At 55.0% G+C, this 11210-nt stretch overlaps 2 protein-coding genes across 8 annotated transcripts; both read left to right on the forward strand.

The window, feature by feature from the left end:
• The first annotated feature begins 645 nt into the window (after positions 1-645).
• Positions 646-7468, forward strand: LRRC43 (leucine rich repeat containing 43). Of its 6 annotated transcripts, none has more exons than XR_004419699.1 (12): positions 646-778; positions 851-1090; positions 1345-1455; positions 1589-1728; positions 2307-2545; positions 3099-3277; positions 3605-3728; positions 3912-4051; positions 4179-4268; positions 4534-4719; positions 5205-7040; positions 7314-7374. XR_004419699.1 is itself a non-coding variant. In XM_042779846.1 (12 exons), the coding sequence occupies exons 1-12, from the start codon at positions 689-691 to the stop codon at positions 7466-7468; spliced, it is 1782 nt and encodes a 593-aa protein (XP_042635780.1). In that variant the 5' UTR covers positions 646-688. The 6 variants fall into 6 exon arrangements, 5 of the variants coding, with proteins under 5 accessions (XP_042635780.1, XP_032931955.1, XP_032931956.1 ...); XM_042779846.1 differs by having other exon boundaries at positions 5205-5292; positions 7314-7468; XM_033076064.2 differs by having other exon boundaries at positions 4540-4719; positions 5205-5292; positions 7314-7468.
• Positions 7469-7554: 86 nt separating this feature from the next.
• B3GNT4 (UDP-GlcNAc:betaGal beta-1,3-N-acetylglucosaminyltransferase 4) lies at positions 7555-9954 on the forward strand. Of its 2 annotated transcripts, XM_033076069.2 has the most exons (2): positions 7555-7830; positions 7889-9954. In XM_033076069.2, the coding sequence occupies exons 1-2, from the start codon at positions 7555-7557 to the stop codon at positions 9233-9235; spliced, it is 1623 nt and encodes a 540-aa protein (XP_032931960.1). In that variant the 3' UTR covers positions 9236-9954. The 2 variants fall into 2 exon arrangements, with proteins under 2 accessions (XP_032931960.1, XP_032931961.1); XM_033076070.2 differs by having other exon boundaries at positions 7795-9954.
• Positions 9955-11210: the final 1256 nt, after the last annotated feature.

Consider the following 11210-nt stretch of genomic DNA (forward strand, 5'->3'; position numbering starts at 1 on the left):
TGTCTGTACAAGTGTGTGATAAGCTGCTGAGCTGATAAGGGAGCAGGTCAGCATCCGTCCTGTAAAACCCAGCCTGAGAAGTTCAGCTTTCCACCACGTAACCATCAGACGCCACAGAGCGGCTGCGATTCATTCTTCTGACACACGCTGCTCTGTCAGCTCTCTAAAATGGAATTTGTGGCCATTGCCTCAACACCTATCGCTGGAAAAAGGAAATTAGTCTTGTGTGTGGAGACCTGATGCTGACCTGAGACACAGCTGTGGCTTTTGTTCCCGGAGCTCACCTACTTTTTCCAAGTGTGGGAGCTCGCATTTTCAGCTGTGAGCCTTTTGATGGCCTTACATGGTTGTGTAAGGGGCTTTCAGAGCTGACTGCTTCTTCCCTGAAACCTGAGTGGAACAGGACACAGATAAGGGAAATGGCAAATTCCATGCCCCAGGTCCCTGGCCAGGGAAGAGTGCTGATGCTGCACCCTGCAAGTGCATCGTGAGGCTACCTGCTCTTTCTCTGGTGGGGAGCAGCCTCCAGAACCCAGTGGGAACCAGAAAACCAGGGATTTATTCCCAGCTGGCTGAGCTTGGTGCAAGTCCAGACCTCTGCTTGGAGCCTTTGTTTCCCTGGCACCATCTCCTAGCAACAGGGACACAAACCACCGAGCCAGGGGATTCCCTGCCAGGCTGGGGCTGGATGGCAGCACCCCGCAGCGTCTCGGCTGCTTTTCAGGAGTACCTGCAGCACCTGGGGCTGCAGGACTTCCCCTGTGGCATCGGCAGCTGGGTAAGGATTTGGGGGGCACAGCCCTGGGAGGTGGCACAGAGCTGCCACTGCCTCTCCTCTCTCTCTCTGCAGAACAAATCTCGCTTCCATGGCCGCAGGAGCTCCCGGCTGGAGGAGGCTGTGCCACCGGGAGAGGAGAGCCCCGAGGCGCTGCTGGAGCTGCTGAGAGACCCACACAGCCCCTGGGCACTGCCCCCCGAGTGCAGCCCCCTGGACCGGCTCCTGCGGGAAGTGGCCGTGCTGGCACCCGAGCTCCTCCGCGGCTCTGGAATCTTCCAGCTTGTCAAGTCCCTGCGGATACTCGACAAGGGGGTAAGTGCAGCTGCTGGTGCCCTGAAGATGTAGGCCAGGAAACCACGTTGGGGGAAAACACGCTGGGAAAAGGACACTTTCCCATCCCAGGTGCTGCAGCTGGAGTAGAGCTTCTCCCCACAGCCTCCCCAGGGTACTGTGCTAATCCATGTCACACAGATGTCACACAGATGTCACACAGATCAACACGTGTCCATGTCACCCTGGCCATGAGGTGCCTCAGGGACAAGTTGGCCAAACCCAGCTCTTTGCAGGTGGAGGAGGTGGATGAGGGTCTGCTGCAGTTCCAGCAGCTGGAGGAGCTCATCCTCAGTGCCAACCACATCAGCAGAGTAAGCTCAGCCCACCTGCCCCGGACTCTGAAGGTGAGTGAGCAGGGCCTTGTGCAGGATGGGGCAGCAATTCCCATGTGGGAACACAGTGGAAGCCAAACAGCTGGAGGGAGTGCCAGGAACAGCTCATTTCCAAGGTGTTTGTTGTTCCTTCTGTCCTGGGCAGGTCCTGGAGCTCTGCTACAATGCTGTGGGTGATCTGCAGGACCTGTGTGCTCAGCCACCCCCAGAGCTCCAGCACTTGGGGCTGGGCTACAACCGACTGTGCGGCCCTTCCCAGGAAAAGCACCTCACTGTGGATTTCTGGTAATGCCACAGGCTGAACGTGGGCTCCTGAAAGGAAAGTGAGCAGATGTGACAGGTGACCTCAAACCATGGAGGTGGCCCTTTTTGGGAAAATACAGAAGGGTTGTTTCTTTGCTCTGTGTCTACTCTCTGTGCAGAGCAGTCTGTCTCTGGTGTTTTCTGTCTCATGCCAAGGTTGTCTCAGTCCTCAGCAAGGTGTGGAATGGGGCCATGCCCAGGGAGCTGCCCTGACACCCTGCCCACCACAGTTCCATTTCCCTGGGCAGTTTACTCTTTCCATGTCCTTCCCAAAGCTGCTGCTGGAAGTTTGTAAGGATCTGGAGCATAGTCTGCATCACCAGATGGTGCAGTGGGGTCATCAATGGATGCTAAATAAATGTTTTTGTGTTGTGGGGCAGACTGGCAATGGACTGTACGGCTCGGGAATTTGGAACTGGCCTCCAGATTGGATTCCTCAGTTCAACCCAGTTTGTTCTGGGGAAATATGATTTTTTTTCTATTTTTGCCCTAGGGCTGTAGCTTTCTATCCTCAAATGAGTACTGGCTGCCTCACCTCCTTCCCTGGGTTCTCTCCTTAGGCCAAACCTCATCTCCCTTGACCTGAGCTTTAACAGCCTCACAGACCTGCCAGGGCTGGTGTCCCAACTGTCCACTCTGCCCAACCTCCACATCCTGCTGCTCCAAGGGAACCCACTGGCTCTCACCCCCACTTACAGAGGCTTCCTTGTGGACAGCCTGCCCAAGCTGTCCATCCTCGATGACATCCACATATGGCCTGAAGAGAGGGAGCACTTCTATGGTCTGGCAAGGCAGCCAGGTGAGCCCTGTGATCCAGGAGTGCAGTTTGCATTGTGGTTGAGCTCTGTAACTGCAGTCCAGGCCCAAGAACAGCCCATCCCAGTCCCAGCACTGCCTCAGCTTTTCTTCCCAGACACCATCTGGTTTCAGGCCATGGGTTTCCCTCCCGAGCTGTGGCAAGAGGAGCATCTGTACAGGGGAAGGTGCTCACATGGAGCTGCACTGACTGCACACAGCAATGCCACCTCTGTGCCACATCCCTGACTGGGATGAGAGGAGGAGGCTGGGGACACCCGGGATGGGAAACCTCTTTTGATGGCCCCTACTCAATGAGTTTATGTGCTGGATGTGCTTTTTGGAGACTCAAATGTTGAAGGAGCAGAGCAGCCAAGCCAGGAGGTGTTTGAGTGGCTTTGGGGTGACCCCAGGTGGCAGTGGTTTGTCACAGCATTTGCACAAGCTGGCACCGAGGGATGTCAGGACATGGGATCTGGAGGTTTCTGCTGCTCTGTTCCTTCCTTTCTCTGGAAGTGAAGCGCTGCAGGTTCATGGCAAGATTGTTTTCCTTTCAGAGCTGATCAGGAGTGAAGCACGAGTGGTTGTGAGCATTGGGGAGTTGAAGGGACTCCCCAATCCTGAAGCTTTTCAGCAGCTGGAGGTTGGCTCTGAGGGCCCAGTGATCACCTACAGCTACTATGTGACCTACGAGTTTGCAGAGGGAGAGGAGCTCGAGGACAGGGGCAGCCCTGAGGTTGGTGATTAACTGTGCTCCTGGAAACAAGCAGCATGGCAGGTCACAGCAGGGGGAGCTGCATCTCCAGGCTGTGAGCTGATGGGTCTGGCATGGGCAGCAGCAGTGCTGGGGACAGAATTCCCATGTGGCTGCATCCAGCAGCACAAGCCCCAGCTGCCCACATTCCACATCCCTCTTGGGGAGCCCAGAGCTCTGCACCTGGGACTGCAGTCACAGGTCCCCTCCTGCTGACTGTGGCAGAGCCTTTCCCTGGCACTGAAGTGCCTTCTTCCCATGAGGGTGGGCTGAGGAATAGGATTTTGGAGGCAGATCCATCTCTTCCAGGGAATAAAAATCCACCAGAATTCCACAGTGGCCCCGCTGGATGTGGACAGCTCTGCTCAGGACACAGAGGAAACAAAGAACCATCAGGAACCTGCTGCCACAGAGGAGCCCAAGACCCACTCTGGTAATGAGGAATTACAGATCTTCTGTCCCATCTCTTGGGGCAGGTTTGCAGCTCTTTGTGGGGTGTGGATGTCCCTCACAGTTCCAGCTGGGCTGTTCCTGGGGCTGATGGATACTGACCTGGCACCAGCCATGTCCTGGGGAAAGAGAGCTCTCCTCTGAACTTTTTTGTGTCCCTACACAGCAAAGGTGTTTGCCACCCCTGGACAGCCCTGGGCAGACACCATTGACTGCAGCTACAGGAAGGAACACGTTGACAAGGACTTGGTGGGGCTGAAGGCCTACCTGGAGGCTGGAACGATTGTCTCAGTTGTGGAGGAGAAGGTGAGGGTGTGGCTGAGCTGGATGAAGGGGGAAGAGCTGCTGGGAGGCCCAGCCAGTGGCACCACATTCCCTCTGGGAGGCAGGCTGGGATGGCAGTGACCCTGGGCCAGCTCCTCTCTCTGGGCAGGTGCTTTCATGGCCTGTGGATGCTGATGCAGAAGAAAATGCTGCCACAAATAAGAAGGAAGGACAGGGACTGAAGAAGAACAATGCAAAGGTAGGGTGCTGGGAGACAACAATGACCAAATTATATCTGAGTTGCAAAAACAGTGATGGGAGAACAAGTACTCTTCTCCAGGGTCAGTTTGGTGTGTCAGAGAGTCAGACCTGTCCCAGAGTCTCCCCGTTCTGTGGGGGGAAGGCAGCAGCTGTTGGCACACAGCTTGGCCAGGATGCAGTGGTGGGAAAGGGGCTGGGTTGGGGTTCCTTCTCTCTGATAAAGGGACCCCAGCCTTCTGCTGAGGCCTGTGCCCATGTCTGAGGACAAGCAGAAAAAGAAGAAGCAGCAGCAGCAGCCGAGTGAATTCCGCAGCGACCCTCCCATTCGGAGCACCCTGGGCACCACGAGGGTGACCTTGGACACCCTGCTGGCCACCGAGGACCTGGTGGCAACTGTGTGTGACTTTGGGATCCTGATCCCTGAGAAACCACCAGTTGTGGAGGAGAAGGTAAGGAGCATGTCCCAGGGCAGGGCTGCAGGCTGGGGTTCAGCAAATGCCCTCTCTGGCCTGGGCATCCTTCCATCCACCCCTCAGTTCTTCTCTCCCCAAAATGGGGCTGAAATAGCCCTGCCTAACCCCCATCCATTGCTGCTGCTGTGGTTATTTAAGGCTGATATTAGTGAGCAGTACTGCTACTTTTTCTGGGCCTAGGAAAATAGATGAGTTTATTTTTCCATTCCAAAATGTGTAAGCAGCCACTCGTGCTTCCTCTGGTGCTCTCAGCATGGCAGCACATACCAGCTGTACCAACTTTCTGTTTCCTGGATCCTCTTCTCTGGGCAGCCACTCTGCTGTGCTCTTGCTCCCCCTCACCTCTTTCCTCTGCCCCTGAAATCCCAGTGACAGCACTCAGATGATGGCATCTGTCACAGGACTGAATGAGAGCAGTGATTTTCAACACAGCCTTACTATGGAAACCTCTCTCTCCACAGGAGGTAAAAAAAGGCAAAGGCAAGAACAGAAAACCCAAAGCAGAGAAAGAAAGTAAGACCAGCCAGAAAAGTGAGACGACTCCCAAAGGTGACTGAGGCTGGAGCTGGCTGGGCAGAGGGTGGGGTGTGTGAGAGAACAAACAGGAGAGAGTCCTGCCACCCTGCCAGCTCCAGGAGCAGGCACTTACTCACATCCTGAGCCGTGAATACAGACATTGACTGCGGGGCTGCAGCACAGACACAGCCTGGACTCATTTTATGAGTCTGAGGGTGGGCTGTGAGACACACACCTACAGCACCCTGTGCCAGGGGAGAAGGGCAAAGCAGATTTTTGGGTGAGAAAAGCGCTGCCCACTGTGTCAGCTGCCAAACGTGGGCGGTGGCGTGGGCGGGCAGCTGGGCGAGGGTGCCTGGGGTGCATAACGAGCTCCTCATCCACTGCCAGCTCCCATCTCCAAGCACTTTGCAGAGGGGATTATTGTTCTCTCTGGTTTGGAGAGGAGATGCACAGAGAGCCCCAGGTGCCCCAGCCAGCCCTTGGCAGGGCTGGAAACGGATCCCAGTCTGCTGTCATCCATGGAGAGAGCACCCTGACCCTGCCTGGTGTGTCCCTGCCTCCCCAGTGCAGAGCTCAGGGCTGCTCAGCCAGCAGCGTTGCTTAATCTGCCAGAAGTAAACCTCACCCTGCCTCTTGCAGGTTATCTTTCCAGCAGTCTTGGTTTTGACCACAGAAATATCAGTGCCAGCACATCGGAGAGGGGAAAAAGAGATAAGAGAGTGGGAGGAAGTGGGAAGAGGGATGAGGTGGCCAAGCAATGCTGGAAAGCTGCTTGTGGGTCAGGGAGGGCATGGGGAGGGCCAGGCCTCCAGCACTGCTCAGAGCTACCAAAGGAGCTTTGCTCTTCTGCTGTGGCATCAGATTTAAGAGTGCAAATAACCCACAGAGCTCCAGGCTGCTTTCCTGTGCCCTGTCACCCACAGCCACGTCCCATCTCTGGGGAGGCTCTCAGAGCTCTGCAGTCCTGGGCTGTGTCTGCACTCAGAGAAGCCTGTGGCCTCTCCCAGCAATTTGAAAAGAACTCCTCGAATTGCTGTCCCCAAGAAGATGTGTATTTACAATGTACACTCAGCCTGTTGCTGTGGCAGGCAGCTGCTGTCAAACAGCTCAGCTTCAGCAGTGGTTGTTTCTTTGTTCCTTCCCTCCCTGGTGTGTGGTCAGTGCGTGCAGGTTTCCCTTCAGCTCGAATCAGGGTGCTGTAGTGTGCACAGAAGTGCTGCTGCTATAGGAAACCAACATTAATTAGAGATTTGTGCTTAATTTGGTGTCCCCGTGTGCCTGTGCACTGTGAGGCCACCTTCCAAAGTGTGAGTGCAAAATTCACAGTGCCTAAAAATGAGCTGCCCCACATCTCGCTGCACCCCCTGCTCCAGCACTGGCCTGTGAGTCACAGCTGTGGTTTTTGGGGGGCTGCTCGAGCCCTGCTGAGCTCAGTGCCTGCACATCCTGCCTGTCCCATGAGTCACCAGCTGCTTTGGGACAGTTTGACACTGGCTCTTCACCTGGGGACCGTGCACCTCCTCGGAGCTGTGACAGTGGCCGTGCCCCGGGGGACAGGGGTGGCTCCCAGCCCTGTGTCCAGCGGGGCTCTGCAGGGACCGGCACTCTCACAGCCGGGAGCTGGGCTGATTTGCATCCCTCAGTCAGCAAATGCACACAAATAATAAGTGTTCTCAGAGGAATTGGGATCACTTCCAGACGGCTCAAAGAGGAAAGGCTTTTGTCACAAGTGAGCCATTTGCCCAGACACTGAAGGATGTCTTCAGAAGTAGTCTCACGTACGTCTTATTTTACCCCACACTTGATTTTCCAGGATCCTTGAAATAATTTATTTCTGCATCTTTATTTTGCCCCAGGGCAGTTTCACAGCAAAAAAGCAAGGCTGCACCCAGGTCAATTGCCAGTCTAAAGATGCTTTTTGGGCTTATCATTCAAAGTCATATTCAAATAGATTTCCCTTGAGGCCCAGTCAGTGCTGACAGCCTTGCACACCGCTGCTTTTAGGATGATTTACTGTCTCAAGACAGTGATAAATGTACTTCTTACCACAGGAAAAGGAAAAAACAAAGAAACTGCTGAAGTGGAGGAGGGTCAGGAGCTCCAGCCGGTGCCGCTGACGGTTCAATTCCAGATGCAGCTGCTTCGGTGGCCCTTGGCAGCCAGCACGCAGAGCCAGGAGAACGGGGCTGCGGGGAACGCTCAGTGATGTGTCCATAGCAGAAGCGTGAGTGGAAATAAAACACACGGGAACGCTGCGTGGAGCCTGGCTCAGCTGAACCCCAGAGCTGGGAGATGCTCCGGGGCTCCGGTCTGTGGCTGGTGCTGAGCTTCTCCAGGAGCTGGGGCGGACAGGTGGTGTTGGCTGGGTGTGGAGGGTGGGTGTGCAGGGTCGGGGACACGCTGTGCCGGTGCCAGCCCCCCGCATCCTCCTCCCGCGGGCTGGGCTTGGGAGCTGCGGGGCGGGGCGGGGGCGGTGGCAGCTCCCGGTGGAGCACGGAGAGAAAGGCAAGGCAGCTCCCGGTGGAGCACGGAGGGACAGGCAGCTCCCGGTGGGGCACCGAGGGAAAGGCAGCTCCCGGTGGAGCACGGAGGGACAGGCAGCTCCCGGTGGAGCACGGAGGGAAAGGCAAGGCAGCTCCCGGGGAATCGCGGAGGAGGCTCCGGCGGAGGTTTTGCCGGGCGGGGTCACCGTGGAGTGGCGGCTCCAGCCCGGTGTGCGCGCCCCGGCGGGACCGGGGGCTCTGGACCGGCAGCACCGGGTCCTGGTGAGAAGCGGGGGAAAGCACCGAGACACGTCCCAGTCCCGGTTCGTCTTCACCTGCCCACCCGGGCCGGTCCTGCGTCGGATGCTGCCATGTATCCCAGGATTAAAAGCCTGGCGCTTTACACCTTCTCCATCACGCTGCTGGCCTGCGTGTTTTACATGAAGAAGGAGGCGAAGTTGGCAGCGTCGTCAGCAGAGCAGAAAGTGGATGTGGTGGGTCACAGACTGCAGCCTTCGCTTCTGGACAGTGCTGAGCACAGCAAGTGTTTGCCCAACTTGACCTTTGCCAATTCTTCTTTCTCCCTCCCCGAGCCTCACCGCGTCTTCTTAACCTACAAGCACTGCAGGAACTTCTCGGTCCTGCTGAGGCCTTCCAGGTGTAGCAAAGACATGTTCCTCCTGCTGGCCATCAAGTCTTCCCCCATCAACGTGGACCGGCGCGTGGCCATCAGGAACACGTGGGGCAAGGAGGGCTCCATCGGGGGCAGGCGCGTCAGGCTGGTGTTCCTGCTGGGGCGCTCCGAGGCCAAAACCCAGCTGCAGCCCCTGCACCAGCTGCTGGCTTACGAGAGCCAGGAGTTTGATGACATCTTGCAGTGGGATTTTGTTGACAACTTCTTCAACCTGACCCTGAAGGAGCTGCATTTCCTCCGCTGGTTCACGGAGGACTGCCCGCAGGCCAGGTTCGTGCTCAAGGGCGATGATGATGTGTTTGTCAACACTTACAACATCGTTGAGTTCCTCCGGGAGCTGGACCCTGAACAGGATCTCTTTGTTGGGGACGTGATCGCCAACGCTCGGCCCATCAGGAACACCAAGGTCAAATACTTTATTCCAGAGCCCATGTATGGAGCCACCTTCTATCCTGTCTATGCAGGAGGAGGGGGATATGTGATGTCCAGGGAGACAGTGCATCGCCTCCAGAGCACTGCAGAGGACATGGAGCTCTTCCCCATAGATGATGTGTTTGTGGGAATGTGCCTGGCAAAGATGTCAGTGACCCCAAAGAACCACGCTGGCTTTAAGACTTTTGGCATCCAGAGACCTTTCAATCCTTTTGATCCCTGCTTGTACAAAGAGCTGATGGTCGTGCACAGGCTGAACCCAACGGAGATGTGGATCATGTGGACGCTGGTGAAGGATGACAGCATTAGGTGTGCAGTGTCAGTGACACACAGCTACAGCAGGGGCTGGAAAAGGATCTCCTGATGAGCCCAGTGGGATTGTGGCTGGTGACAGGGTACTTGAACTAAAAACCAGGTTGTGGTAGAAACGTGTCCATTACTAACAGATTGCACTGGAGCTGTGGTGGGTTGGTTTGCAGTGAGTGTTTTTCTGTTGGGGATCACTCGAAGCAGTTGAATTGTCACAGGGTGGCTGGTGGCTTTGTGACACACAGTGCAGGGAACTCGGCTCCTTCCAGCCAGACTGTGCTGGGGGAAGTCACAAGAGCCACCTGCACTGGTGTCTGACTGCCAGCCAAAGTCAGTCTCGTGGGGCAGCCAGCAATGACTAACGAGTGACAGAACATTTGAAATTTGCTTGAAGGCACAGAAGAAAGGCCAATGTGTCCTGCTGGGTGTGCTGGGTGGGCAGCAACCCCACAGCTCCTACCAGTCAGCAGGAGAAAGGGAGTGGAGTGGGGAAGGAAAAGCTTCACAAAATATATGGCTTTAACACAGCAGTGATGATGATCTGAGGAACTGGGCTCTGCCTCTGGCCCTTTGGCTTTTACAGAAACTCACAACAAGTTTACATGCACTGGAAACTTTAGCACAAACACTTTCTGATCTGGTTTGAGAGGAGCCATGTGTCTTGAATAATCACAGTGGTAGGAAGAGTAGCTGTAGCTTCCCATGTTGTGTGGGAGATGTTCATTGTTGTTGTTGTTGTAATGTTGTGTATAAATAAAATAGTTTTGAAAAGTACTTACATGGGAATATTCTTAGGTCTTCTGAAAGTTAAGAGCCCAAAAAGCCAGGGAAGGCTGAGATCTGGTGCTGGGTATTTGCATTAAAGAGGATAATGTTAAGTGGAAATGGATGCTTACCTCCTCCTTTTCTGTGAGCACTTCTCTGCCCTGTCCAGACAAGATGCACTGGCACAGAAGTGATTAATCTGAATGTGCTGGAGTTGCTAATTTGAGCAAAGATCAAATATAGAATTAAGTTTTGGTGGTGCTTTTATGAAGCTGCAGCTCCAACAGGGCTTTATTAACTGTAGCTGAAACAGTGCCTGTGTGCAGTTTGAGGTGTGCTGGCTTTGTAAACAAGGCTGAGTGTCAGCAGCAAACCCCAGATTCTGGGCACAATTCTCTGGGCACTGCTGCTGGTCCTGGGGAGGAGACTGAACAGGGCAGGCACCGCGGTGCCCTGTGAGCTGCTGTGCCAGCACTTCTGTGATCCACTCCATGATTCCAGTGCAAACTCAGGAGCACAGAGCATGATGTCATGTCTGCTGTGGGCTTAGGTGTGTGGGCTAACCCCCAGCTGGCAGCTCTCACTTCCTAACAAAGGTGAGGGACTCCCTTCTGCCCTGCTCTGGGGGTGATGTGGAGCCGTTCATGGAGGGACTGACTGGTTGGTTCCAGTCACACCAGGCTGGATGTGGGTGGGAGCAGCTCTCGGGCAGGAAGCGCAGGACGTGCACTGAAACCAGAAGTGGGGTGACAGCAGGGCTGGGAGCAGGCCCTGAAAGGGGAAGAGGGACTTTGCTGGCTTTGCAGGCTCCTGGCAGTGCCATGCAAACATCTGAGGAGAGTTACTGTGGCATCCTGAGAGGTACACAAGTTGTTTGTGCATTCAGGTCAGGGGCTTTGCAGATGTTCTTCAACAGCAGGAGGTACCAAATGAGAGCAGTTGTGGTTAGAGGTTGATGTGAGAGTGCATTTGGCTCCTCAGGGCTTGGCTGTGCCACCACCCAAATAATCTCTCATCACAGAGTTTTTTTTCCCCAATGCTGCAGCCCAGAGCTGTAATTGGCACAGCAAACACTGGCAGCTCCCAGACTGTGCCATTCTCCTTGGATACAGCAGCACCCAGTGAGGAGCAAGGAAAGATGGTTAATTTTCTTTTTACTACTCAATCTATAAATGAACAGTGCTGTGGACCTGAAACTGTGTTTGTTGCAAAGGCAGCCAAAATGAGACAGTTTATGCTGCAGGTAAGAAAATTCCTGGTCAGGC

Source organism: Catharus ustulatus, chromosome 18, assembly GCF_009819885.2.
Source record: "Catharus ustulatus isolate bCatUst1 chromosome 18, bCatUst1.pri.v2, whole genome shotgun sequence".
In the NCBI taxonomy this organism is placed as follows: Eukaryota; Metazoa; Chordata; class Aves; order Passeriformes; family Turdidae; genus Catharus; species Catharus ustulatus.